We start from the raw sequence: 24,729 nt of genomic DNA on the forward strand, positions 1-24,729 counted from the left end.
TTATACAATATAAATAACTTATACTTCTTTGTATCTCAAAATGTTCATATGTGTAACTATATGGAATATAGAATATGCATGCATGTCTGTACACATGTAAATGTGTTGAAAGTATGGTTATACACTGATATGTAGATATGTATATATATATATATATATATATATATATATATATATGAAATATATACATATTTGCTTTTCAAAATATATACTTATATATATATAAACTTGAAAGAATAGTGTATATATAAAACTATTAAATTCATATATATGTATATATTAAAATATATGACACATGTGTCTCTGTGATAAACCAAAGGAATTTTCACAGTATAACCTAAAACCTCCTACTTTCAATACATATCCTAGCTCCAAAATACTGAGTGGGAGTTACCACTCTCTTACCTCATTGTATAGAGGAGGGTCCCATTGTCTACCAGTCTGAGCAGCTTGTTGGGTGTGGTCATATTGTGAGCCACTGATTTCTTGCCATTGTGGAAGAAGGTGTCAGGAGTCCATATCTTACTAGCCAGAAGATTGTTCAGTGGAAGAATCTTCATGGGTCCATCAAATTTCAGTCTTTCATCATGCCATGTCTGTCTAAAAAATACATCAATAGTATATTCCTGGAACAGAGAAAGCAAAAGAGAAACAATGTTTCCGTTAGGATTATGATGAGTATCCACAATATCATTGGCACATATTAATTGAAATATTACCTGTAATATAGAGGAGAGGTCTATTAGAAGTATTTACTAGTAAGTATAACAAACGATAATGACTGAAAATTATTGCCATGTTAACCAATACATATACAATTACTGATGATACATAAATCTTATTCTATATCTAACATATTTTATTTGAAAAACCATTGCCAACACTGCCCTACATATAATATAAGCTGAACAGAAGTTTTTTTCTCTGGGCTATAACATCTCTAGTAAAAAACACTCTTTATCTTTATTGATGAATTATCTCATATGAACATTAAACATCATTATAACCATAACCATAAAAGCAAACTACATATTTTAATACAAGTTTCTCCTGAGATCCAGCTTTTTACATGTGTTCAAGGAATTCAAATAGGTCCTCAAGCATATGAAATGAACTCCTCAATGAGTGAGAAATTTCCCCAGCCATTTCTTTTTGTTTTCTTTCTTGTACATGATCTTCAAATCTAGAATTCTCTTGGCATATACAACATTACTGGCCAAGTTGGCAGGAAATCTATAATACTCGGTGTGATACTCCTGAAGCAAGAGTGCAACAGAAGGGATGGGCCACAAAATATGAGTATGTTATCAACTTTAAATACTGGCAGAATTGTTGGATTACCCATAAATATATGTTCCAGTAAAAATCAGGTTTTAAAAAATGGAGTAGTCCTCCACTAGCTCAAATATATATGCTAGGTGATGTTTGTGAGTTTGATACTGTTTAAACAGAAGACATTTTTCAAGCTATCCCAACTCAGCTGGTAAAACTCTAAAATCTTATTAGCTTAATGTGTCACAGCAAAGGTTCAGACCAAAAACATGACCTATAACTGCTGGTCAGCTTCTTAAAGCAAGAGACCCAATGAAAATGTAAATCCTACATCTGATTACAGACTCCAATTATATCCTTGACTAGTCATTAAATAGGATATCCCTCCCTCAGAGCTCATGGAATGCAGCAGAAGGGAGGTGTAAAGAATGTAGGGGATAGAGGTCACTAGAAAAACAAAGCTCTCTAAATCAATATGATCAAAGCTCATATGAACTCACAGAGACTGAAGCAGCATGTACTGGGCCTGTATGGGTCTATGTATACATTATGGCTTCCAGTTTAGGGTTTTTATGGGACTCATGAGTGTGTAAATGAGTGGGTTTCTGATTCTAGTGTCTTCCTTTGTGAATATTTTCATTTTGTCGGTTTGACTTGTCCAACTTCAATGAGATGGTTTTTGTTTTATCTTATTATATTTTATTTTGTGAAAAATGTTTTTAGAAAATTGAAATATTTTTCAAAGAAAATAAGTCACTAGGGTCAAAAAGAAGGAAAAATTATTCACATAAAATGAGATTGCCAATAAGAATATATTACAGGGAGCTCCCATCTGGACCAGAGGTAAGTGTCTGGGGTCATACCCAGGGAGGCCTGCCCCTAGGTCCCATCCCTAGGCACCAGCCATTCCTGGGGAAAACCCGCGCAACTTGGCCCCAGTTGCTGGCCAGCAAGCAGGGATCCTGTGGGAAGGTTAGCCTTCTCCAAAACCCCAAGAGGACCCTGCAATCTACATGTCATGCCCCCACACCCATCTGCAAAAGACCCCTGCTGCTGTGGGATGTTCCGTATGTCAAATGTGTTGCTCTGATTGGTTAGTAAATAAAACACTGATTGGCCAGTAGCTAGCAGGAAGTAGAGGTGGGACAAGCACAGAGGAAAATTCTGGGAAGTGGAAGGCTGAGGTAGAGAGACACTGCCAGGCACCACCATGACAAGTGAGATGTAAGGTACCAGGAAGCCATGAGCCACATGGCAAAATATAGATTAAAGTAAGATAGAAGAAGTAGATAACAAGAAGCCTACCAAGGCCATACAGTTTATAAGTAACATAAGCATCTGAGTGATTATTTTATAAGTGGGCTATGGGACTGCTGGGATTTGGCTGGAGCTGGAGAGAAAAACCCCAGCTATATCCCGCCACTTCCTGAGAATTGGAGACCAGCCCCCAGCTCCCATCTGGCCCAGAGAGCTCTCATTAGGCCCAAAGAGCTCCCATCTATCCCAGAGAGAGCTTCCATCTGACCCAGAGAAAGAGACAGCTCTCATTGGACAATGAGCTGTCATTGGACCAAGAGTAAACTCAGTAGACAGGGAATCTGCCACACCTCACTGGACCAAGAGAGGCTTCCTGAAATGCAGAATCTGTCACCTCTGACTGGACCAAGATCCCTAAGAAGATCAAGAATGAATCTGTAAGTCACAGAATCAACTAACCTGGGTTTATCCAAGAGCAGCTCAATGAGACACAGAAGCTACCTGCTCCAAACAGACCAAGAGCTAAGATTAGAGCCAGAAGGGTCCCCTGAGACACAGACACAACAAACACAGAATGGACCAACAGCAACTCACTAAGACATAGGCACCTCTCATATCTTTTAGATGAGGAGATGGGCAGACACCAAGGCAGAAGTACATACAACAATATAAAGAGCAATACAACATCAACAGAACCTGGCACTCCTCAAAAAGCAAGACCTGAACATCACAAGGAGGAAGAAGCATAAGAAAGCAACCTTAAGAATAACATCATAAAGATGCTAGAGGCCTTTCAAGAAAAAATGTAAAAGGAAATTGAGGATAAGATTCTTTAAAAAGTGGAGGAAATCAATAAAGAAAATGAGAAAAAGTCAAACAAAAATGGGAAGAAATCTATAAAGAAATAGAGGAAAAGACAAATTAAAAAGTGGAAGAAAACAATAAATCCCTTAAAGCAAACTCTTAAAAAGCAATGAAACAGGTAAGGGAAACATTTCAAGATCTGAAAAGGAAAATAGAAACAATGACAAAGACACAAACAGAGGGAATGCTGGAATTAGAAAATCTGAACAAACAAACAGGAAACACAGAAGCAAGTATAGCCAGCAGAATACAAGAGATGGAAGAGAGGATCTGTGGTATAGAAGATACAATAGAGAAAATGGATTCATCAGTCAAAGAAAATACCAATGTCAAAAAAGTCATAACACAAAATGTCCAAGAAACCTGGGACATCATGAAAGACAAAACCAAAGAATAATAAGGATAGAGGAAGGAGAAGAATACCAACTCAAAGGCACAGAAAGTATATTTAACAAGATCATAGAAGAAAACTTTCCTAACTTAAAGAAGGAAATGCCTATGAAGATACAAGAAGCCTATAGAACACCAAACAGACTAGACCCACAAGAAGACCCCTCGTCACATAATAATTAACAAATAAACCTATAGAAGAAAGAAAGAATATTAAGAGCATCAAAGGAAAAAAGCCAAGTGACTTATGAAGGTAAACCCACCAGAATGATACCAGATTTCTCAATGGAGACTTTGAAAGCCAGAAGGACCAGGACAGATGTATGTACTTGCTAAGAGTCCATGGATGCCAGCCTAGAATAATATACCTAGCAAAACTTTCAATCATCATAAATGAAGTGAACAAGGCATTCCAAGACAAAAACCAGATTTAAACAATACTTATCCACAAACCCAGCCCTACAGAAAGCACTAGAAGGAAAACTGCAACCTAAGGAAGTCAGATACACCCAGGAAAACACAGGAAATAGATAACACCATAGCAGTAAATCCCAAAGAAGAGAAATATACAAACACTACAACCAAAAGATAACAGGAATGGACAATCACTGGTCATTAATATACCTTAACATCATTGGACTTAATTCGCCTATAAAAAGACACAGGCTAACAGAATGGATACAAAAGCAGGACCCATCTTTCTGCTACATACAAGAAACACACCTCAAATTCAAAGATAGACACCTCCTAAGAATAAAAGGTAACCAAATGGTCTTAAGAAGCAAGCTAGTGTAGCTGTCCTAATATCTAGCAAAATAGACTTTAAACTAAAATCAATCAAAAGATATCAAGAAGGGCATTACATACACATCACAGGAAAGATCTACCAAGATGAAGTTTCTATTCTGAACATTTATGCCCCAAACACAAGGGCACCCACATATGTAAAAGAAACATTAATAAGTTTGAATCACATATAAAACCCCACACATTGCCGGGTGGTGGTGGCATACACCTTTAATCTCAGCACATGGGAGGCAGAGGCAGGCAGATCTTTGTGAGTTCGAGGCCAGCCTGGTCTACTGAGCGAGGTCCAGGAAAGGCACAAAGTTAACACAGAGAAACCCTGTCTCAAAAAAACAAAACAAAGAAACCCACACATTAATAGTGGGAGACTTCAACACCCCATTCTCACCACTGGACAGATTTGCAAAATCAAAAGTTAACAGAGAAATAAAGTACTTAACTGATGTTATGATTCCAATACTCAAAGGGACATAATAGATATCTACAGAACATTCTGTCCTAACAAAAAAGAATATACTTTCTTTTCAGCACCACATGGAACCTTCTCTAAAAATGACCACATACTTGGCCACAAAGCAAATCTCAACAGATTAAAACAAAATGGAATAACCTCTTATGTTCTATCAGACCACCATGGTTTAAAGTTAGATTTCAACAATAACAAAAACTAAAGAACGCCTACAGTCTCATGGAAACTGAATAATGCTCAATTGAATAACCAATGGGTCAAGGAAGAAATAAGAAAGAAATTAAAGACTTACTAGAGATCAATGAAAATGAATATACCACATACACAAACTCATGGGACACATTGAAAGCAGTGATAAGAGGGAAATTCATAGTACTAAATGCCCACATAAATAAGTTGGGGAAATCTCACACTATTGACTTAACAGCACACCTGAAAGCTCTAGAAAAAGAAGCAAAGTCAACCAAAAGGAATAGACACCAGGAAATAATCAAATTGAGAGCTGAAATCAATAAAATAGAAACAAAGAGAATAATACAAAGAGTCAATGAAAAAAGAGCTGGTTCTTTGAGAAAATCAACAAGATAGACAAGCCCTTAGCCAAACTAACCAAAAGGCAGAAAGAGAGCATCCAAATTAACAAAATCAGAAATGAAAGGGGGACATAACAACTGACATTGAGGAAATCCAGAGAATCATCAGGTCATACTTCAATAACCTCTACTCCACAAAACTGGAAAATCTAAAAGAAATGGATAATACCAAAGTTAAATCAAGACCAGATAAACTATTTAAATAGTCCAATAACCCCTAAGGAAATAGAATCAGTCATTAAAAGTCTCCCAACCAAAAAAAGCCCAGGACCAGATGCTTTCATTGCAGAAATATTCAATAAAATACTGGCTAACAGACTCCAAGAACACATCAAAACAATTATCCACCATGATCAAGTAGGCTTCATCCCAGGGATCCAAGGGTGGTTCAACATACAATAGTCTGTTAATGTAATACACCATATAAACAAACTGAAAGAAAAAAAACACATGATCATCTCACTAGATGCTGAAAAGGCATTTGACAAAATCTAATACCCCTTCATGATAAAGGTCTTGGAGAAATCAGGAATAAAGGGAACAAACCTAAACATAATAAAGGCAATTTATAGCAAGCCAACAGCCAAATAAATGGAGAGAAACTCAAAGCAATTCCACTAAAATCAGGAACAAGACAAGGCAGTCCACTCTCCCCATTCTTATTCAATACAGTACTTGAGTTCTAGCCAGAGCAATAAGACAACATAAGGAGAACAAGGGGATACAAATTGGAAAGGAGGAAGTCAAGCTTTTGGTATTTGCAGATGACATGATAGTATGCATAAGTGACCCCAAAAATTTGACCAAGGAACTCATACAGCTTACAAACACCTTCAGCAATGTAGAAGGATACAAGAGTAACTAAAAAAAAATTAGTAGCCCTCCTATATATAATTGACAAACAGGCTGAGAAGGATATCAGAGATACATCACTCTTTACAATAGCCAAAAATGATATAAAATACCTTGGGGTACCTCTAACTAAGCAAGCAAAGGACCTGTATGACAAGAACTTTAAGTCCCTGAAAAAAAGATATTCAAGAAGATGTCAGAAAATGGAAAGATCTCCCACACTCATAGTTAGATAGGACTAGCATAGAAAAAATGGCTATGTTACCAAAAGTAATCTACAGATTCATTGCAATCCCCATCAAAATCCCAACACAATTCTTCACAGACCTAGAAAGAACAATACTCAAGTTCATATGGAAAAACAAAAACCCAGGATAGCCAAAAGAATCCTGTACAATAAAACAACCTCTGGAGGCATCACAATCCCAGACCTCAAGCTCTACTATAGAGCTACAGTAATAAAAAAAGCTTAGTGCTGGCATAAAAACTGACATGTGGAACAATGGAATCAAATTGATGACCCTGATAATAACCCACACACCTATGAACATATAATTTTTGACAAGGAAGCCAAAACCGTACAATGGAAAAAAGAAAGCATCTTCAACAAATGGTGCTGGCATAACTGGATGTCAACATGTAGAAGACTACAAATAGATGCATATCTGTCACCGTGCAAAAAATTTTAGTCCAAGTGTATCAAAGACCTCAACATAAATGCAGTTACTGTGAGCCTGATAGAACAGAAAGTAGGAAATAGTCTTGAATGCATTGGAACTGGAGATCAATTCCTAAATATGACATCAGTAGCACAGACACTGAGAGAAAGAATTAATAAATAGGACCTCAACATCCCTAATTATCTGGGAAATGAAAATCAAAATGACTCTGAGATACCACCTTACACCTGTCAGAATGGCTAATATAAAAAACACTGAAGACAGCTTATGCTGGAGAGGATGTGGAGCAAGGGGAACTCTCTTCCACTGCTGGTGAGAATGCACATTTGTACAGCCACTTTGGAAATCAATATGGCACTTTCTTAGAAAATTGGGAATCTATCTCCATCAAGACCCAGCTATACCCCTCTTAGGCATATATACAAGGAATGCTCAATCATACCACAAGGGCCTTTGCTCAGCTATGTTCATATCAGCATTGTTTGTAATAGCCAGAACCTGGAAACAACCTAGATGCCCTTCAACTGAAGAATAGATAAAGACAATATGGTACATATACACAATGGAGTACTACTCAGCAGAGAAAAACAATGACATCATGAGGTTTGCAGGCAAATGGATGGATCTATAAAATAAATCATCCTTAAATAATAATAATAAAGAGGACCCTAAGAAAGACACTGGGTTTGCCCAGCAACAGAGAAATGAATGAAATCTACATGAGAAAACTGGACCTGAGGGGGGTAATGAAGGGCAAGGGTCAGGGGAAACAGAGCTTAGGAGAGCAGGAGATCCCAGCTGGATCAAGAACAGAGAGGGAGAACAAAGGAAGAGATACCATGATAAATGAAGACCCCATGGGAATAGGAAGAAGCAAAGTGCTAGAGAGTTCCCCAGAAATCCACAATGATACCTCCACAATAGACTACTGCCAATGGTCGAGAGAAAGCCCAAACTGACCTACTCTGGTGATCAGATGCCCAAACAACCTATCTGTCTTGATAGAACTCTTATGCAATGACTGATGGAAGCAGCTGCAGAGATCCATGGCCAAACCCCAGGTGGAGCTCTGGGAGTCCAATTGGCAAGAGAGTGGAGCGATTCTACGAGCAAGAGATATTGAGAGACCAAGATTGGAAAAAGCACAGGGACAAATAACCAAACTAGTGGAAAAATATGAACTATGAACCAATGGAGCTGGATCAAGCCCTCAGGATAAATGAGACAGTTGATTAGATTCAACTATTTAGGAGTCCCCCAGGCAGTAGGACCAGAACCTATCCTTGGTACATGAACCAGCTTTTTGGAACCTAGGGCCCATGCTGGGATACTTTGCTCAGTCTAGGTGAAGGGAGGAGGGGACTGGACCAGCCTCAACTGAATCTAAAAGGCTAAGCTGAATCCCCAGGGGAGTCCTTGCCTCAGAGGTGGTGGATTGGGGGGAGGGCAGTGGGAGAGGAAGGACAGGGGAATCTGTGGCTGATATGTAAAATTAATTTAATTCTAAAATTAAAAATATACATTACAGATATCCATAATATATAAGAACTAAAAATTTCAATAAAGCTAAGCATTGAAATACTATTTGAATAAATCATTTGACTTTAAAAATATATTTCACAGACTTTATGTGCTTTGTATTAAATTTTAATCAAACTTTAAAGTTCTGCTTTTAAAATTATTAGATTTCTTATATTTGATAGGTAACTGACAGCTAGAATGCTATATATAGTTCTACTAAATATTTTTAATTCAATTTTTTATTTTGTTTGAATTCTAAATAAGAGCAAAATTAAACTAAAAAAGAATAAAGGCACAGAGATATCCTTCAGCTAGTGAGGTTAAAAAAACTGAAATAGCAAACAGAAATATATGAAAATCCAATCCACTGATTGCTTCTGATCATACCTTGAATAAACTCTTCCCTGACATACTTTGTTGCCTTCATATTTGAGATATTTTCTGTCAGTTAAACAGTCTAGATCTTTTGTTCCTTCAGGACCCAGTTCAAATCCCTGCCTAAGAATGGGAAGATCCTACAATTTGTTACCTGAATTGGAATATTTTTGAGAGATTCCAAAGGCTTTATATGTAATCAGGACAATGGGTATAAACTGGGACTCTACCAGCCTATAAACTGGAACTCAAATCCCACATAAAGCCCCAAACTTGAAAAGCTCCACCCACAGCAAAAGGGGTGAACTAGATAAAATTTGCAAGGCAGTATAAGGCCATAGCATGAAAGTTTAAAAAAAAAGTGGCTAAAGTGAAAGGAAAGGCATTTCTATTGGAATTCAGCCTCATCTAATCTTGGGTTGATGTTCAAATGACTGTACATTGTCTGCTCAATCTAAAACTTTCAAATTGAGAAATTAACATAAAAATTGGTCTCAGATGCCAAGAGATAAGGTATCACAAAAACACTCTGGAAGGACAACACTATAAATGAGTGGTTGGTGAAAATAATATTGTAATCCACAATAAAACACCTAAGGAAATGGTCAATTATCTAATACAGAATATACCCAAATTAGACTAACTCTACAGACTTCATTCAATCTAATTATCTAATTATCTGCTGTTAAAATTACAAAGATTTGGGGGGATAGAGAAATTTAAAAAAAAAAAGTTTTAAAAAGGACTTACATGAACTGTCATACTATAGAAGAAAATAAGTTACCAGAAAAAAAATTAATCAATACCAGAATTGATATTACCAAAGAGAGATAAACAGATTGGGAAAAAAAAACTGCTCAGTTTACATTTCAGACAGATAAACAGGAGAAAATATGAAGATAAATCTTTCCTACCATTTTAACATGAATAAGCGGGAAAGGTTCGGGGATCTTTTTGAAAATTCCAAACATAAGAGGATGGAGAAAATGAGGGAGGAACAATTTACAATATACTAAGGAATGAACTTTCCCAGAACTGCTGAAATAGATGCATTCTTAGGTTCAAGAACCATAATGAGCTGCAAAGCCAATGAATTAAAATAGAGCCAAGCCAACCCAGGACAAAGAATACCAAAAAGGAGATGAACAAAGAGCTATCAACTTGATTGACATTAGACATCTTAAATGTAACAAGACAAGTCAAAAAGACAATGCAAATGTATCTCAGAAATTCCAAAGGGAAAAAGAAATAATCATTATTCCAGAATTCTATAGCTGATAGAGCTAGGTCAACATAAAGCTAATTTTACACATATAAAGTAAGGCAGTACTCAAGGATCATGCTAACTCTTAGTTTTCTTATGGCTGGGTTCTTTGCAGCCTTCAGTCCCATTGGACTGTACAGTAAAGAGAAATTCTTTGATCATCTTACCAGAAACAAATAGCAATCTTCCTTCTCCTGACCATTTATTATTTTTTTTTCTGCACAGCACTGACAAAATATGTCTTTGTTTACTGTTTCTTTCAATGCAACAGGATGGAAATTCCACTATAGTAGGGACATTTTTCTGTTCATTGTTATTCCTTCAGCATCTGAAACTCATCTAACATGAAGTATACTCTCTATGAACAACTATAAGTAAATGATTAAATAAGCCTTCTCAAAATGATTTCTAAAAGAATACTTTCCTGCAGTTGAAATAAAACTCTTAGGAATATTAAAAATTGCTAATAAGAACTAGGAGAATAAGTTAGAAAAACAAATTAGAACAAGCTAAATGGAAGGAGGGAGTAAAACATGGGAATTAATACATTCTTATAAGACTTGGAAAAAGAGTGAAGATATAAAATGCCATTTGAGTGTCAAATATATACATTAACATTTAAGGTAATCATTCATGAATGTAAATGAGAGGATATAAAATACAAAAAGTAGGGAAAATGTTTCAATTTTATGGAAATAAGAGAAATAAGAAAACAGAAGAGATTAAGGTAAACTTCAGAAGACATAAAGAGAAGGACTAGAATGATTCAGTTGTGTTTGAGGATGATCAAAAACAAAGTATACAATATGGACAAAAGGGACTATACAGTAAACAGTTTTGCCTTTGTAATAAACTATCATTCCAGTTTTTATTTTAAGGGAGCATCTCAAGTGAAAATATAAGTCCTTTGAAAGTCACTACATCAGAGACATCCCTTGATCACTCTATTGGAAATAATAGAGTTTGAAATCTAGAATGTTAATCCTTCCAGCATTGTTTACTTTGTTTGGCATTGCTTTGACTCTCCAGGGTCTTTTGTAGTTTAATATGAATTTTAGGATTTTTTTCTCCTTCTTTTATGAAGAATGTCTAGGGACTTTGATGAAAATTGAATTGAATCTGTAGAATGATTTGAGTATAATTGTCATTTTCACAATATTAATCCTGCTAATCTATGAGTATAGGAGATGTTTCCATTTTCTAGTGCCATCTTAAATGTTTTTGTTCAGGGATGAGCTTCCTGATATTCTGATAGGTTGTCAGATCTCAAGTGGTCAGCACTAGATACACACACACAAACACAAACACACACACACACACACACACACACGCTTGAACAACACAATATAAATTTAGTAGGTTATATGTGTGAGTATGTAATTAAGGAAAAGTAAGTCAAGTCATGAATTTAAGAGAGAGTAAGGAAACATGAGTAGAGCTGAGGGAGAGAAGATAGGGTGGAAATTACATAAATGTGGTATTCATGAATGAAATTCTTGAAAAGTAAATTAAAACTTAAAAATCCTTATAATTTCTTATTTTTCTTCACAACACTAACAAAATATAGTTCTATTCTACATGAATTAATACTATATAACCAAAATGTATATGTTAAAATTAAATTGCATGAAAAAATCAAGAAACACAAGTTCTCAATGAATAAAAGCCAGATATGGATCTATTTGCAGCCTTCAACATGTTGATATCCAGTTATGCCAGCACCATTTGTTGAAGATGCTTTCTTTTTTCCATTGTACACTTTTGACTTCTTTGTAAAAAATTATGTGTTCATAGGTGTGCGGATTAATGTCAGGGTCTTCAATTTGATTCCATTGGTCCACATGTTGGTTTTTATGCCAGTACCAAGCTGTTTTTATTATGGTAGCTCTATAGTAGAGCTTGAGGTAAGGGATTGTGATGCCTCTAGAACTTGTTTTATTGTACAGGATTCTTTTGGCTATACTGGGTTTTTTGTTTTTCCATATGAAGCTGAGTATAATTCTTTCCAGGTCTGTGAAGAATTGTGTTGGTAATTTGATGGGGATTGCGTTGAATCTGTAGATTGCTTTTGGTAAGATCACCATTTTTACTATGTTAATCCTGCCTATCCATGAGCATGGGAGATCTTTCCATTTTCTGACATCTTCTTCAATTGCTTTTTTCAGGGACTTAAAGTCCTTGTCATATAGGTCCTTCACATGCTTAGTTAGAGTAACCCCAAAGTATTTTATATCATTTGTGGCTATTGTAAAGGATGATTTTTCTCTGATGTCCTTCTCAGCCTGTTTGTATATTGTATATAGGAGAGATACTGATTTTTTGAGTTGATCTTGTATCCTAATATGTTGCTGAAGGTGTTTATAAGCTGTATCAGTTCCTTGGTTGAATTTTTGGGGTCACTCATGTATACTATCATGTCATCTGCAAATAGGGAGTGCTTGACTTCTTCCTTTCCAATTTGTATCCCCTTAATCTCCTTATGTGGATCAAAGACTTCAACATAAATCCAGTTACTCTGAACCTGATAGAACAGAACATAGGAAGTAGTCTTGAATGCATTGGCACCAGAGATCACATTCTAAATATAACACCAGTAGTACAGACACTGAGAGAAACAATCAATCAATGGGACCTGTTGAAACTGAGAAGCTTTTGTAGAGCAAAGGACACAGTCAACAAGACAAAGCAACAGCCTACAGAATGGGAAAAGATCTTCACCAACCTCACATCTGACACAGGGATGATATCCAGAAAATATAAAAAACTCAAAAAATCAGACATCAAAATGCTCAAAAATCCAATTAAGAAATGGGCTATAGAACTAAACAGAGAATTCTCAACAGAGGAAGCTCAAATGGCTGAAAGACATTTAAAGAATTGCTCAGCATCCCTAATTATCCGGGAAATGCAAATGCAAATGAGATACCACCTTACACCTGTCAGAATGGCTAAGATCATAAACACAGAAGACAGCTTATGCTGGAGAGGATGGGGAATAAGGGGAACTCTCCTCCATTGCTGGTGAGAATGCAAGCTTGTACAGCCCCTTTGGAAATCAATATGGCACTTCCTTAGAAAATTGGGAATCCATCTCCCCCAAGATCCAGCTATAGCACTCTTGGGCATATACCCAAGAAATGCTCAAACATACCATAAGGGCATTTGCTCAGCTATGTTCATATCAGCATTGTTTGTAATAGCCAGAACCTGGAAACAAACTAGATGCCCTTCAACTGAAGAATGGATAAAGAAAATAGGGTACATATACACAATGGAGTACTACTCAGCAAAGAAAAACAATGATATCATGAGGTTTGCAGGCAAATGGATGGATCTAGAAAAAATCATCCTGAGTGAGGTAACCCAGACTCAGAAGGACAAACATAGTATGTACTCACTCATAGGAGGATACTAGATGTAAAACAAAGATGACTAGACTGCTACACAACTCCAGGGAGGCTACCTAGAAAACGGGACCCTAGAAAAGACCCAAGGATCACCCAATGACCGAGAAATGGATGAGATCTACATGAACAACATGGACGACAGTGGGAGTAATGAAGGGCAAGATTTGAGGGAAAGAAAGCTTAGGGGAGCAGGAGATCCCAGCTGGATCAAGAACAGAAAGGGAGAATGAGGAATAACAGACCATGATAAATGAAGACCACATGAGACCAGGAATAGGCAGAGTGCTGGAGAGGTCCCCAGAAATCCACAATGATACATCCTCTGTAGACTACTGGCAATGGTCGAGAGAAAGCCTGATCTGACCTAGTGTGGTGATCAGATGGCCAAACACCCTAACTGTTGTGCTGGAACTCTCATCCAATAACTGATGGAAGTGGATGCAGAGATCCTCAGCCAGTTTTAAAATTTCTCCCAAATTTAATGAAGAAAAAGAAAGAAGTGTAAGGAATTAAAACTGGACTTGATTTGCACATCATCTGTATGTGCTGAATTATCTCATTATAACTCTTATGTAAATTAAATAATAAAATAAAAAATAGAAACAAGGAAGTCAGTTAAGAACTTCTTTCAACTAGACATGCTAAAATGATGGTGGGATGGACAAGAGTGGTAGCAGTAGAAATCTGTGATCATAGGCTATACATAAAATAGTATAACAAATTAAGAAATGAGTAAAAATATCACATCAAAGGCAGGCTATGTAATTCCAAGAAATGTAAATGTAAAAATATTCTAAGATTGGATTATCTATTAATGCACACAAACACAAAGATTAGAGGAAAAATGTATCTTAATAGAAGTCAAAGGGAAGTTGTACATTTTCAATTATTTCTATAAATAAACACATTCATATCTCTTATGAAAGTCAGAATGGAATACAGAGTGGATATGTTGTCATGTTCTCTACTCTGAGTTATCTGACATTTGACCTTTCAAGGATATCTCATGATTACAAATCATACCTTTTAAAACTAAGAATCAACTCCAAATTTTTATCATTTCATGAACCTATAATTAGACTGATGACTTGGAAATCATCAGATGGCTGTGTGGTGATAGCACACACCTTTAATCCTAGCACTCAGGAGGCAGAGGCAAGAGGATCTCTGTGAGTTTGAGGCCAGCCTAGTCTACAGAATGAATTCCAGGATAGCCAGGGTTACACAGAGAACTGCTATATCAAAATAAAATAAAATAAGATATTGAGAGCCTCTGGTAGTGAAAATCCATGAGAGTAGACAGCAGTGACAACTAGAGTTCAGAAGGTCAACCTATCAGAACTAAGGGTTCTGTTAGAGGAAACCATCATGCAAGGTGTTATGGAATTACTGCCTTTTGAATGAACTGGCTATCTCTTGTTGTAAACTTCTTGTGCAATAACAGGTATGAGTTTCCCCATTTACCATACATCTCTATGTTATGTGTACATGTTATCTCACAACTGCATCTCAATCTTGGGCACAGATTGAAAAAGGAACCACTAACAATTAAATCCTCAACCCCTTACCTTCAGCCTGGGTTATTTACACAGGACCCTAACTTAAGAGATTTACTGCTCACATTCCTGGGAGGAGGTTTTAGCCATTTGCTAGATACTGAGTTAAGGCAGTTACTTCCCACTGACCCAAGGAGATGGCCTCCAGGCCAGGCAGGCAATAAATAGGTGCTAAGCTTATTTCTTGTGCAAATTAACTTTTTATTCCTTCTCAGCCAGGTGCTATTCCTAGATTTTCTCCTCAGCAATTACTCTGAGTGAAAGTGCTTTTACTACCCAAATACTACATGCTTAGCCACCTAGCAGATGTCCCCCTCCCTATCAGAAAGCAGCTGCAGCCCGGAGGAGCGGGAAAAGCGGCACCAAAGACAGTTTACTTTCTTGTGACTTACTGACCCCTAACATTCTACCTAGCCATTTCTAGATTATAGTTTAAGCACATAAATTCCCTAATTGATCTTAGCCTTTAGTTGACCCGACCAGAGAACTCCCCTTTAGTCACTCCCCTTTTGGAAGCTGACAATTAATTGCTTTATGGGTGAGTCCTTATCACCTCTCTCTGAGACCCTGAAAACTTCAAGCCTCACATTGCTTTACCAAAGATTCACTGTGTGGGTATATATACTGGTTCTCTGAGAGCACTGGGAGGATAGGATTGATGGAGAAGACCAGAGATGAGGATGGAGATGGAAAGCACTAGGCAGAATGATGAGAGAACAGCAGGAGGGACTGAGAGCAGGAGGACCGAGAGGAGCTAAGGAAGAGAGCAGACAAGAAACTGTGCAGTAGAAACGCCATAGAAGAATAAAGTGAATGGACTAAAGAACTCAGTGTGTTTAGATTCATTGAATATCCCTCAGATTAGAATCCTCAGCTGGTTGGTAGAGTCTTCTGCGGACCCTGGGAGCAAACAATATAGGCTGGACCTAATACTGTTTGTGTTTAAAATAAAATAAAATCAGTTAACTGAATGTACATGTGGATGGGGACACACACACACACATACACACACTGAATTAAAGTGAAGATCTTGTCATTTTCCCAATTTTAAGTATCTTCTCCCCTTTCCTTTCTCTCCATCATTCTCCATTTGGAGAAGCTTAATCCACATCACTATTTCAGTGATGCATGGATGGCTCTTAAAATGTTCTTCTAAGCATTTGCATGTGGCCTGGGTATGAATGTTATACAAGTCCCAGGAGATAGCTGATCATGGACTCCTAGGAAGGAACTCGTGAATATAGAACCATTACTTGATTGCATATGGAAATACACTACTAGACAAGGAAATGAAAGGAAACTGACTTCCTAAGAGGCGTTCAAAATAGGCAACCATTGTGTACCTGGGTCTGTAGTAAGGAAGGACTTGAAGTGGACATATTCTCTTTTTCTAATGTTAGAGAAGAAAAGACTTCAAGTTTTTAATGACCACTTTTTTCTGTGTGATATTTAGATGTTTTGATAACTTTGCACAATTTCCTTAAGATTTGTCAAAACAGAATATACGATACCTGAATGTATTATCAAGAATTATGACTGAAATGTCCATTATGGATTTTCATTTCTTTTTTTTTCTCATTAAGCTAGGTTGTCAGTTCTATGACTGTACTATTTTACTTGCATCATTACTTGGCTGCCAATTATATTTCCTAGTCAGTTGAAGATTTAAAGCTGAACTTCCTTGTTACCTTTCAGCAGTCAAAGTATCTTTCAGGAAAGGTTAAGTAATTCCTAGAACTGATATCTAAACTTTCCTACTTAACAGTTCCTCAGCCTCCATGATATACAATATAATTCAAAAATTCAAATGATCTTAACAATAATAATTGGGGAAGAAGAGGCTATCAATTTGGGGGGGCACATGGAAGGAGTTGATAGGGATTGGGAGGTACTGGAGGGAGGAAAGAAAAGAGAACAGTGATGAAACTATATTTTAACAAAATGTATAAAAATTAGGAAAGAAAACAGATTATACAACAACAATAATAATAATAATAACTTTAAACAAAAGATCTTGAGATACCATGGGGAATTTTTACATCTGCCAAGATCTGGTTTTCACTATTAAGGATAGACAGTCCCAGTCTGAAAGTACCTTTTCACTAAATGTACTAAATTTTTTAACCATTCTGTCTAATATTGCCACCTCTCTACCCCACTTTTGTATATCTAATCAAAAAAGTGGCCTAAGCATTTTCTAAGAGTAGATAGTTGCAGAAAGGCACAGGCACTCAGTTCACTCAAATTGGCACAAGGTCTCTCGCTGTCTCAGTGTTGATATTATTACTGAAGAGCCACATATTATTTCACTCCATTTATTACAGAGTTATCATGACCTGTTCAATCATGGTAACTATAAAATCTCTATTATCCAGTTTCCAACTCATTTCTTGTACTCCAAATTAAATTTCATTTACTTTTTCATGTATTCTGTCAGGCATTCTTATGTTTTTGTTGCTACTCATCACCAAAGTCAGACTGTTTGGGGGCAACTGTTGAATACTACCAAGAACACTGAGAGGGAACTTTTCAAAACCAACTGCAATGTATTTCTCACTCAGATGAACTACAGTCTTAAGAAGGGATGGGAGTACTGCTAAAAGAATATTGAATATATTTGATCCAAGCATTTCCTCCTGACCAGGAAAGATCCACTCATTCTATTGCTTTAACTTAAACCTATTGAAGAAATATAAACAAACAAGTGAAATAATCAAACTTTGAAAAAAGAAAGAGACAACATCTAGATTTGCAGAAATGTCTACAGAGCCCCTGCAAACACACTAGTGGGGAAAAGGCCAAGTAAACAGATTATGTGTATGCTTCACTGGTATCTCTGGGTTGAAGTACCTGTTTGTATATGTATGTCTTCAGGCTGTTTAAGATAGTGCATCAACTGTGCACATTCTTTATGTGTTTGGTGTTTATGTGTACATTTGTCTGAATGTATTTATAGTTGATGACGAATGAGTGGCAATGAGCAAATGTAGTGTGTGTGTGTGTGTGTGTGTGTGTGTGTGTGTGTGTGGTGTTAAGAGAAAAGAATGTGTTAAATTTTCATTTTAGGGTTACATTTTCTTGGGGCGGAGAGACAGTTTAGTAAAGAGTTTGCTGTAAATCAGGGAGACATGAGTTCAGAGCCTCAGCACTGACATAAAGGGCTGGGCATGACCCACTAAAAACAAACATACAGAAGTGCCGGTGGCCATGTCAGAGGAGCAGCAGATGGTGATTGACTTTAGGGGATCAGCACACCAAGAAATAAATCTCCGATGGGTGAACCACAGATAGGCAGGCCCCAAGACCACACATCCTGGAATGCCTTTTGCTTCTGCTATGCCTTTACATGTTTGCCACTGGTATCTGGTATGGTGTGAATGATTGTGGGAAGATCCCCCACTGTTTGTAATGTAGTGTGTTTATCTCATGGAAATATTCTGCTCTATGGGGCATTTTTACCTGTGGATTATTATGAAGATGATTTCACCCCAAGCTGTACTCTTTAACTGCAACAGCGATTTTATACAATAATAGTGTTAGTTTAAATAGGCTTTTGATGATTGAGGGTCTTTAATAATATAGTAAGAGATTATGATAGAGGTTAGTTTAGCAGAAAATTGAACATAGGCTAAGGTAGAATAAAATATTGTCCCTGCCTCTGATAAAGCAGAGGCTGGAGAGGATTAAAAATAAAATAATCAAGTGTCACAGAACACATGAGTGTCTACTGAGGAGTCATATAGACTGTGGCTTAGGTTAATGATTAAGGAAAACAACTGAGTCCCAGTAGCCCAGCTCGCTTTAATTCTTTTAATCTTAATGTTGGGAGATGTATTCACAGTTTTCAGAATGCATCATAGCCAAAACAAAGCCTTAAAAATACTTCAGGTTACATTAGATGTTTTGATAGTAGCTTTGAGAAGAAAAACCCTAGAAAACAATATAAAGTTAACTAGGACACATAGCTGAGTTATAGATTCATTAGGTCAGGTTAAAAAAATACAAAGCATCCCAACTGCTACTAGCTGACATATTTTCTTGCTAGGGTTGGTTGATGATCACAGGTGAGGATTAATTCGTTATACCCATTTATATTTTTTATTAAGAAATTTTCTATTCATTTTACATACCAACCACAGATCCCCTCCTTCTCCCTCCTCCCACTCCCAGTCTTCCCCCCCACCCACCCCCCATTTCTACCTCCTCCAAGGCAAGGTCTCCCATGGGGAGTCAATCGAGCCCGGCACATTCATTTGAGGCTGGTCCAAGCCCCTCCTCCCTGCACCAAGGCTGTACAAGGTATCCCACCATAGGCACTAGGCTCCAAAAAGCCCATTCATGTACTAGGAATGGATCCTAATCCCACTGCCTGGGGGCCCTCAGACAGTTCAAGCTAACCAATTGTCTTGGCAATCCAGAGGGCCTAGTCTAGTCCATGGGGGCTTCTCAGCTATTGGTCCACTGTTCTTGTGTTTCCACTAGTTTGGCTGGTTGTCTCTGTCTTGTACCCATTTCTGCCCTCAATCTCCTGATATAAAAAACTATTGATGAGGGGGTATGCATCCTAAAGATTTAAAGTAGAGCTGACTGATTGTTTTTAATGTATAAAAGTTTAGGTTTGTGATTCTTTTAAGATTCCTTCTAAGATTACCTTTCAAGATAAGTAATAAAGTGATTGACTCTTTGTAGTGGGTAGCCATCCCAGCATTGGCCTGGAAGTTCCAACCCCCACTGAGGCTTTGGTAATGGTCACGCCCACAAGGCGGGGCAGAGGAGGAAGCGGAAGACGAAGGATCGGGAAGTACTCACGCTCTTGGTTCCCGGACTCTGGACGCTGGAGGTAGACCGAGCAGAGTTCTCCAGAGAACAACGCCGGATTGTGCTATACCCTTGCCAGACCCTGTAACCTACCCCCTCATTTGTAAGTACCCCACAAAATAAACCTCCCTTTTAACTACGTGGAGTGGCCTTAATAATTTCACCAATAACTCTTTCTTTGTAACTGCAATATGCAGCCTGTCAGTAAAAGATGGCTAAGAAAAATATCATGCTTGCTCAGACTCTGTTAATCTATAACAAGTTTCTTAGATGAGGATATATGTGGGTTGTTTGGATGACTTCATTTTAATCATGCAAGGGAGATGAAAACCATGTTTTTACCTGTATTCATTACAGTTATTCACTTGAATAATAGAATGCAACCACATTGTAAGTTTTATATTGCCTGAAAGATTTTGCTGGGGTATATAAGCTGTAAGGGAAAAAATAAAGATAGAGTTAGAAGGAAATCATCAAGAATGAGAGAAAGAAATCACCAAGAAAATAATGAATAATGAATACTGAAGAAGAATAAAAAAGGAAACTATCAAGAGAGTGTGAGTGTCTTTCCCCTTATTCCCTCAGATAAAAAAGTCATAGTATACTGACTCTGTGGATTTCCCTTTAAGACCTGTGCTACTGAAGGCTGGTCTCCCTAGACAGCAAAATAGAAGATCTCAAAATAGTGGATAAAGAACATTTGTTTAAACTTATTTTGAAAAATATTAAGATTTTCATACCTTGCCTGATGAAGTAATGCATAACTGTCATTCAACATTCATGAAGTAGAATAATTAGAATTATCATGAGTTCAAGGTCAGCCTGATCTACATGGTGAGTTCCAGTCCAGTCAGAGATACATAGAAGTATGCATTCTCAAAAACTAACTCAAAAATTTGTTCTCAATATAAAACCATTCAACAAAATTTTACTGAGCATCTACTAAATCTCAGACATACTAAGTAAACAATGGCTTCATTTTTTTCTCTGTATGAAAAACATAAAGCCCAATATCTGATATTTAAACCTTCATCAGATTGTTTGCTTGCACATAAAAAAGAATGGTGGGGGGAGAGGCAATCTTTGCATGCAGCAGCTCCTCAGTACTACTTGTATGTAACCTCATTCCTATTGCTAGTGCTGTAACTCCCCCAGTTGCTCACATCTATGAAACAAACAGTATTTAAAAGTGATTTAGATCCACACACTGAAATATTTGGTCCATCCATGTCCTCAATGAATGGAGACCAGTTGCAAGGAACAACGTTCTTAGATAGCATTACTGGTTAATTGGTCAACAATAATAATGACTACCTTACTCTCTTTAAATGACCCATTTGAACAAATAGGTAGAGTGTCAGAAAAGTGTGAAGGGTAGATGACTGCAGATACCGAGCTAAGCCAATTTTTAAAGATGTGGAGTAGAAGAAGAGATGGGTACTCCTGTGTGTTAAGTACAGTTTACGGAAATAGGTAAAGAAAGCATGGAAAAGGCACACTTGTCCAAAAACAAGCTAATAAGGATTTCATGAGAAAAGATATCTCCTTAGAACACATATCAGAGTTCTACTGTAGAAAATGACGATTTATTTTTCACCTATTGAATCATCTTTCTCTTTTCCTTTTTCAGTAACTATACTTACCATGTCAGTGTCTGACACAGGGCCAAAACTGGTCACATAGATGTCTGTCTTCACTTCAGTCACTGCATCTGAGTGAAATAATATAGAAAAACAGAATGTCATAAAACAGGGTTTCCTTAGGTCAGAAAGTGCAGATGTACTCTAAGCTATAACCAGCTTGCTATTTCTGAGGAGTATCTAACATTGTCACCTACATCTCTCCTCAAAAACCCTACTTCTCATATGTGCTATTCCTTCACAGAATACAAAGTAGATTCAAGCATAATTTTTACACCTTTAGATAACACTGAAAATGACAGTGGCATTCCAAACATCAAAACTTAGAGGAAGCTGTTAAAGACCCTCACAATGGCTTACCCTTACCTGTGGTAGCTTAAATAATGCAAAATTTAATGCTCACCTACATGCAGGAACACAGGATGGTGGCATCCCCACTTCCCTAAAACTGAAGCAGGAAGGGGAATGGCAAATGTTTCTAGAGATAGTAAATAACGAAACAATTAATATCTAGTACTAAACCCTCTATCCCATGGTGAGCATGGATACAAATACACATTGTTGTAGTGTTGCCACCAGACTGAATAGTCTAGGATGATGAGCCCAAGGAGGACAATTGCTCAACCATCAAAGTCTATCCATAGTGGACACTGTTAATGAAAAAAAAAACCAACTTTGTTTTGGAGCTACCTGATGTCACATGATATACATACATCAATTTTCACTGATTATGATATCTGGTTCCTTGCCTGCCTTCCCACCTAAATCCAGAACTTCTGGTGGGCACCATTCATGTATAAGTTTTAGTTTTTAATTATTTAATTATTTTATTTATTTGCTTTTTAAATTTTTTGTTTGTTTCTTTTTTTTTTTTTTTTTTTTTTTTAGGCACAGATTCTCTGCATATACTTCATATGCTGGAACTTGCTCTGTAGACCAGGCTGGTCTCATATTCACGAAGATACACTCACATCTGCCTCCTGGGTGCCAGGATTAAAAAAAGTATGCCACCACCACCCTGTTATTTGCTTTGGTTCTTTGTTTTGTTCTGTTTAATTTTTGTTTTTGAGACAGTATGGTGATATTTTATTTGTGCTGAAATATGGTGATATTTTATTTGTGTGTTAATAAATAAAGTTTGCCTAGAGATCAGAGGACATAGATAGCCAGCCATAAACAAAAGTCACAAGGACACAGCCAAGCTTGATGACACACCTTCAATGCCAGTACCAACAATAGAGATCTGGAGGTCTATACAAACAGGCAATGTGAGGTGGCTGGGCTAAGAGCCAATGAGAAGGCAGAACAGCAAGGCAATAAAGGTGCAGGTTAGACAGGAAGAAGCTATTCTCTTGGGGAAGCTACAACAGCATAGTGAGCTAAGGTTAGCTGGTGACTCTCACTATTTCTATGATCTCTATGGCTTTCACCCCTGTATTTGGCTCTGTGTTTCTCATTTAGTAAGACTGTTCAGAAACTCATCTACAATTGGTGCTCTTATGGCAAGAATTCATTAAAAATCTGTTTGTGGCCTTACAGGCCAGGGGTTATAGGACCCTAGCCGGCAGAGCTATAAGCAATCTGGCTACATGCAGCTGGAGCTGCTTTTGGCCAGATCTCAAACTCACATGGCTGGAGCTACAAGGGGCTGGAGCTGTAAGCAGCTAGACAGCCTGTGGGTTTACAGACCCCTGGCTCAGGCCAGAACACAGAACAGGTGGCTGGACATTAGCTTTTAGCTTTTTTCTTCTCCTAGTAGGTAGTAGGTGCTCTCTCTCTCTCTCTCTCTGTCTCTCTGTCTCTCTGTCTCTCTGTCTCTCTCTCTCTCTCTCTCTCTCTCTCTCTCTCTCTCTTTCTCTCTGGATACCCATCTTGGAATGCAACCACACTAGGTAGCTCCTTTGAAATTCCTTGGGACTTCTATTGTTCTACGCAGACTTGGTAAGTCAATTAAGATATCAGATATCTTAAAGGGAGAAACTAGTTAAAAGAGAAAAGTTTTCCCCACATTAAAAAATAGGAAATGTCTTTACAATGGAAGAAAATTGGCCTTTGTTTGATAATACATTAGGCACTCTGAAAATGGAACAGTTACATGAGAGGATAATTAATGTTGATGGGATTATGTAACATCAATTAAGCATATTATTGGTTTAATTATCCTTATTTTACTATTAAAAACATTGGTCAATTTAAGTACCAAGATAAAAAGCTTTAGAAAAACCTGTTAAAATGAATGATGGAGAAATTGAGACCCAGACACAAGAATTTAAAGCTGAAATTATATCAGGATTGAATTATAAGGTTACAGAGAGACAGGCTGTTATCAAACGATCAAACTTATTTTATCCAGTAGCCATACAGCAACTACCTGCTCAAGGGCAAGTACAAGCTAAATAAACTCCAATGGAAAAGTTAGATTTGAGGAGATTTAAGGAAGCAATAGTATCCTATGGCATGGATTCTCCATTCATAAAGCAAATGTTAAACTCCTGGTCAACTTGTAACAGAATTATTCCTCAGAACTGGAAAGAATTGGTAACAGCTGTCCTAAAGCTGGAGCACAATTACAGTGGCACACTTGGTTTAAGGACAAGGGTAAAACAATAGAAAATCAATGTAGAGCTAGAGGTGTGGAATTTTCCCAGGATCAGCTTCTTGAAGAAGGTGAAAATGCTGATATACAAAGACAATGTTTATATGATAACCAAACCTTAAATCTATGTCCCATGGCAGGCATGAATGCATGGGACAGAAATGAGGAAGCAGGAAAGAAAACTGAATCATTCACAAAAGTTATACAGGGCCCCAGAGAATCCTTCACGGATTTCTTCAAGTGCTGTCTTCAGCAGTAAATAGAATGATACCAAATTCAGATGCTAGACAGATAATAATTGAATCTTTGTCTTTTGAGAATGTGAATGCATGCTTCATAGTATCAGGGACACAATTAATGTTGAGTCT

General features: G+C 37.2%; 1 protein-coding gene across 2 annotated transcripts in view; it reads right to left on the reverse strand.

Moving 5' to 3' along the window:
* Gabra3 (gamma-aminobutyric acid type A receptor subunit alpha3) overlaps positions 1 to 24,729 on the reverse strand; it is a 250,595-nt gene that overhangs the window by 85,354 nt on the left and 140,512 nt on the right. For both annotated transcript variants that reach the window (XM_036174563.1, XM_036174562.1), the window contains 2 exons: positions 21,769 to 21,836; positions 406 to 626 (listed from right to left, as the gene is read on the reverse strand). In XM_036174563.1, coding sequence (XP_036030456.1) covers positions 406 to 626; positions 21,769 to 21,836 — 289 coding nt within the window. The remainder of the gene's footprint in view (positions 1 to 405; positions 627 to 21,768; positions 21,837 to 24,729) is intronic.

Source organism: Onychomys torridus, chromosome X, assembly GCF_903995425.1.
Source record: "Onychomys torridus chromosome X, mOncTor1.1, whole genome shotgun sequence".
In the NCBI taxonomy this organism is placed as follows: domain Eukaryota; kingdom Metazoa; phylum Chordata; class Mammalia; order Rodentia; family Cricetidae; genus Onychomys; species Onychomys torridus.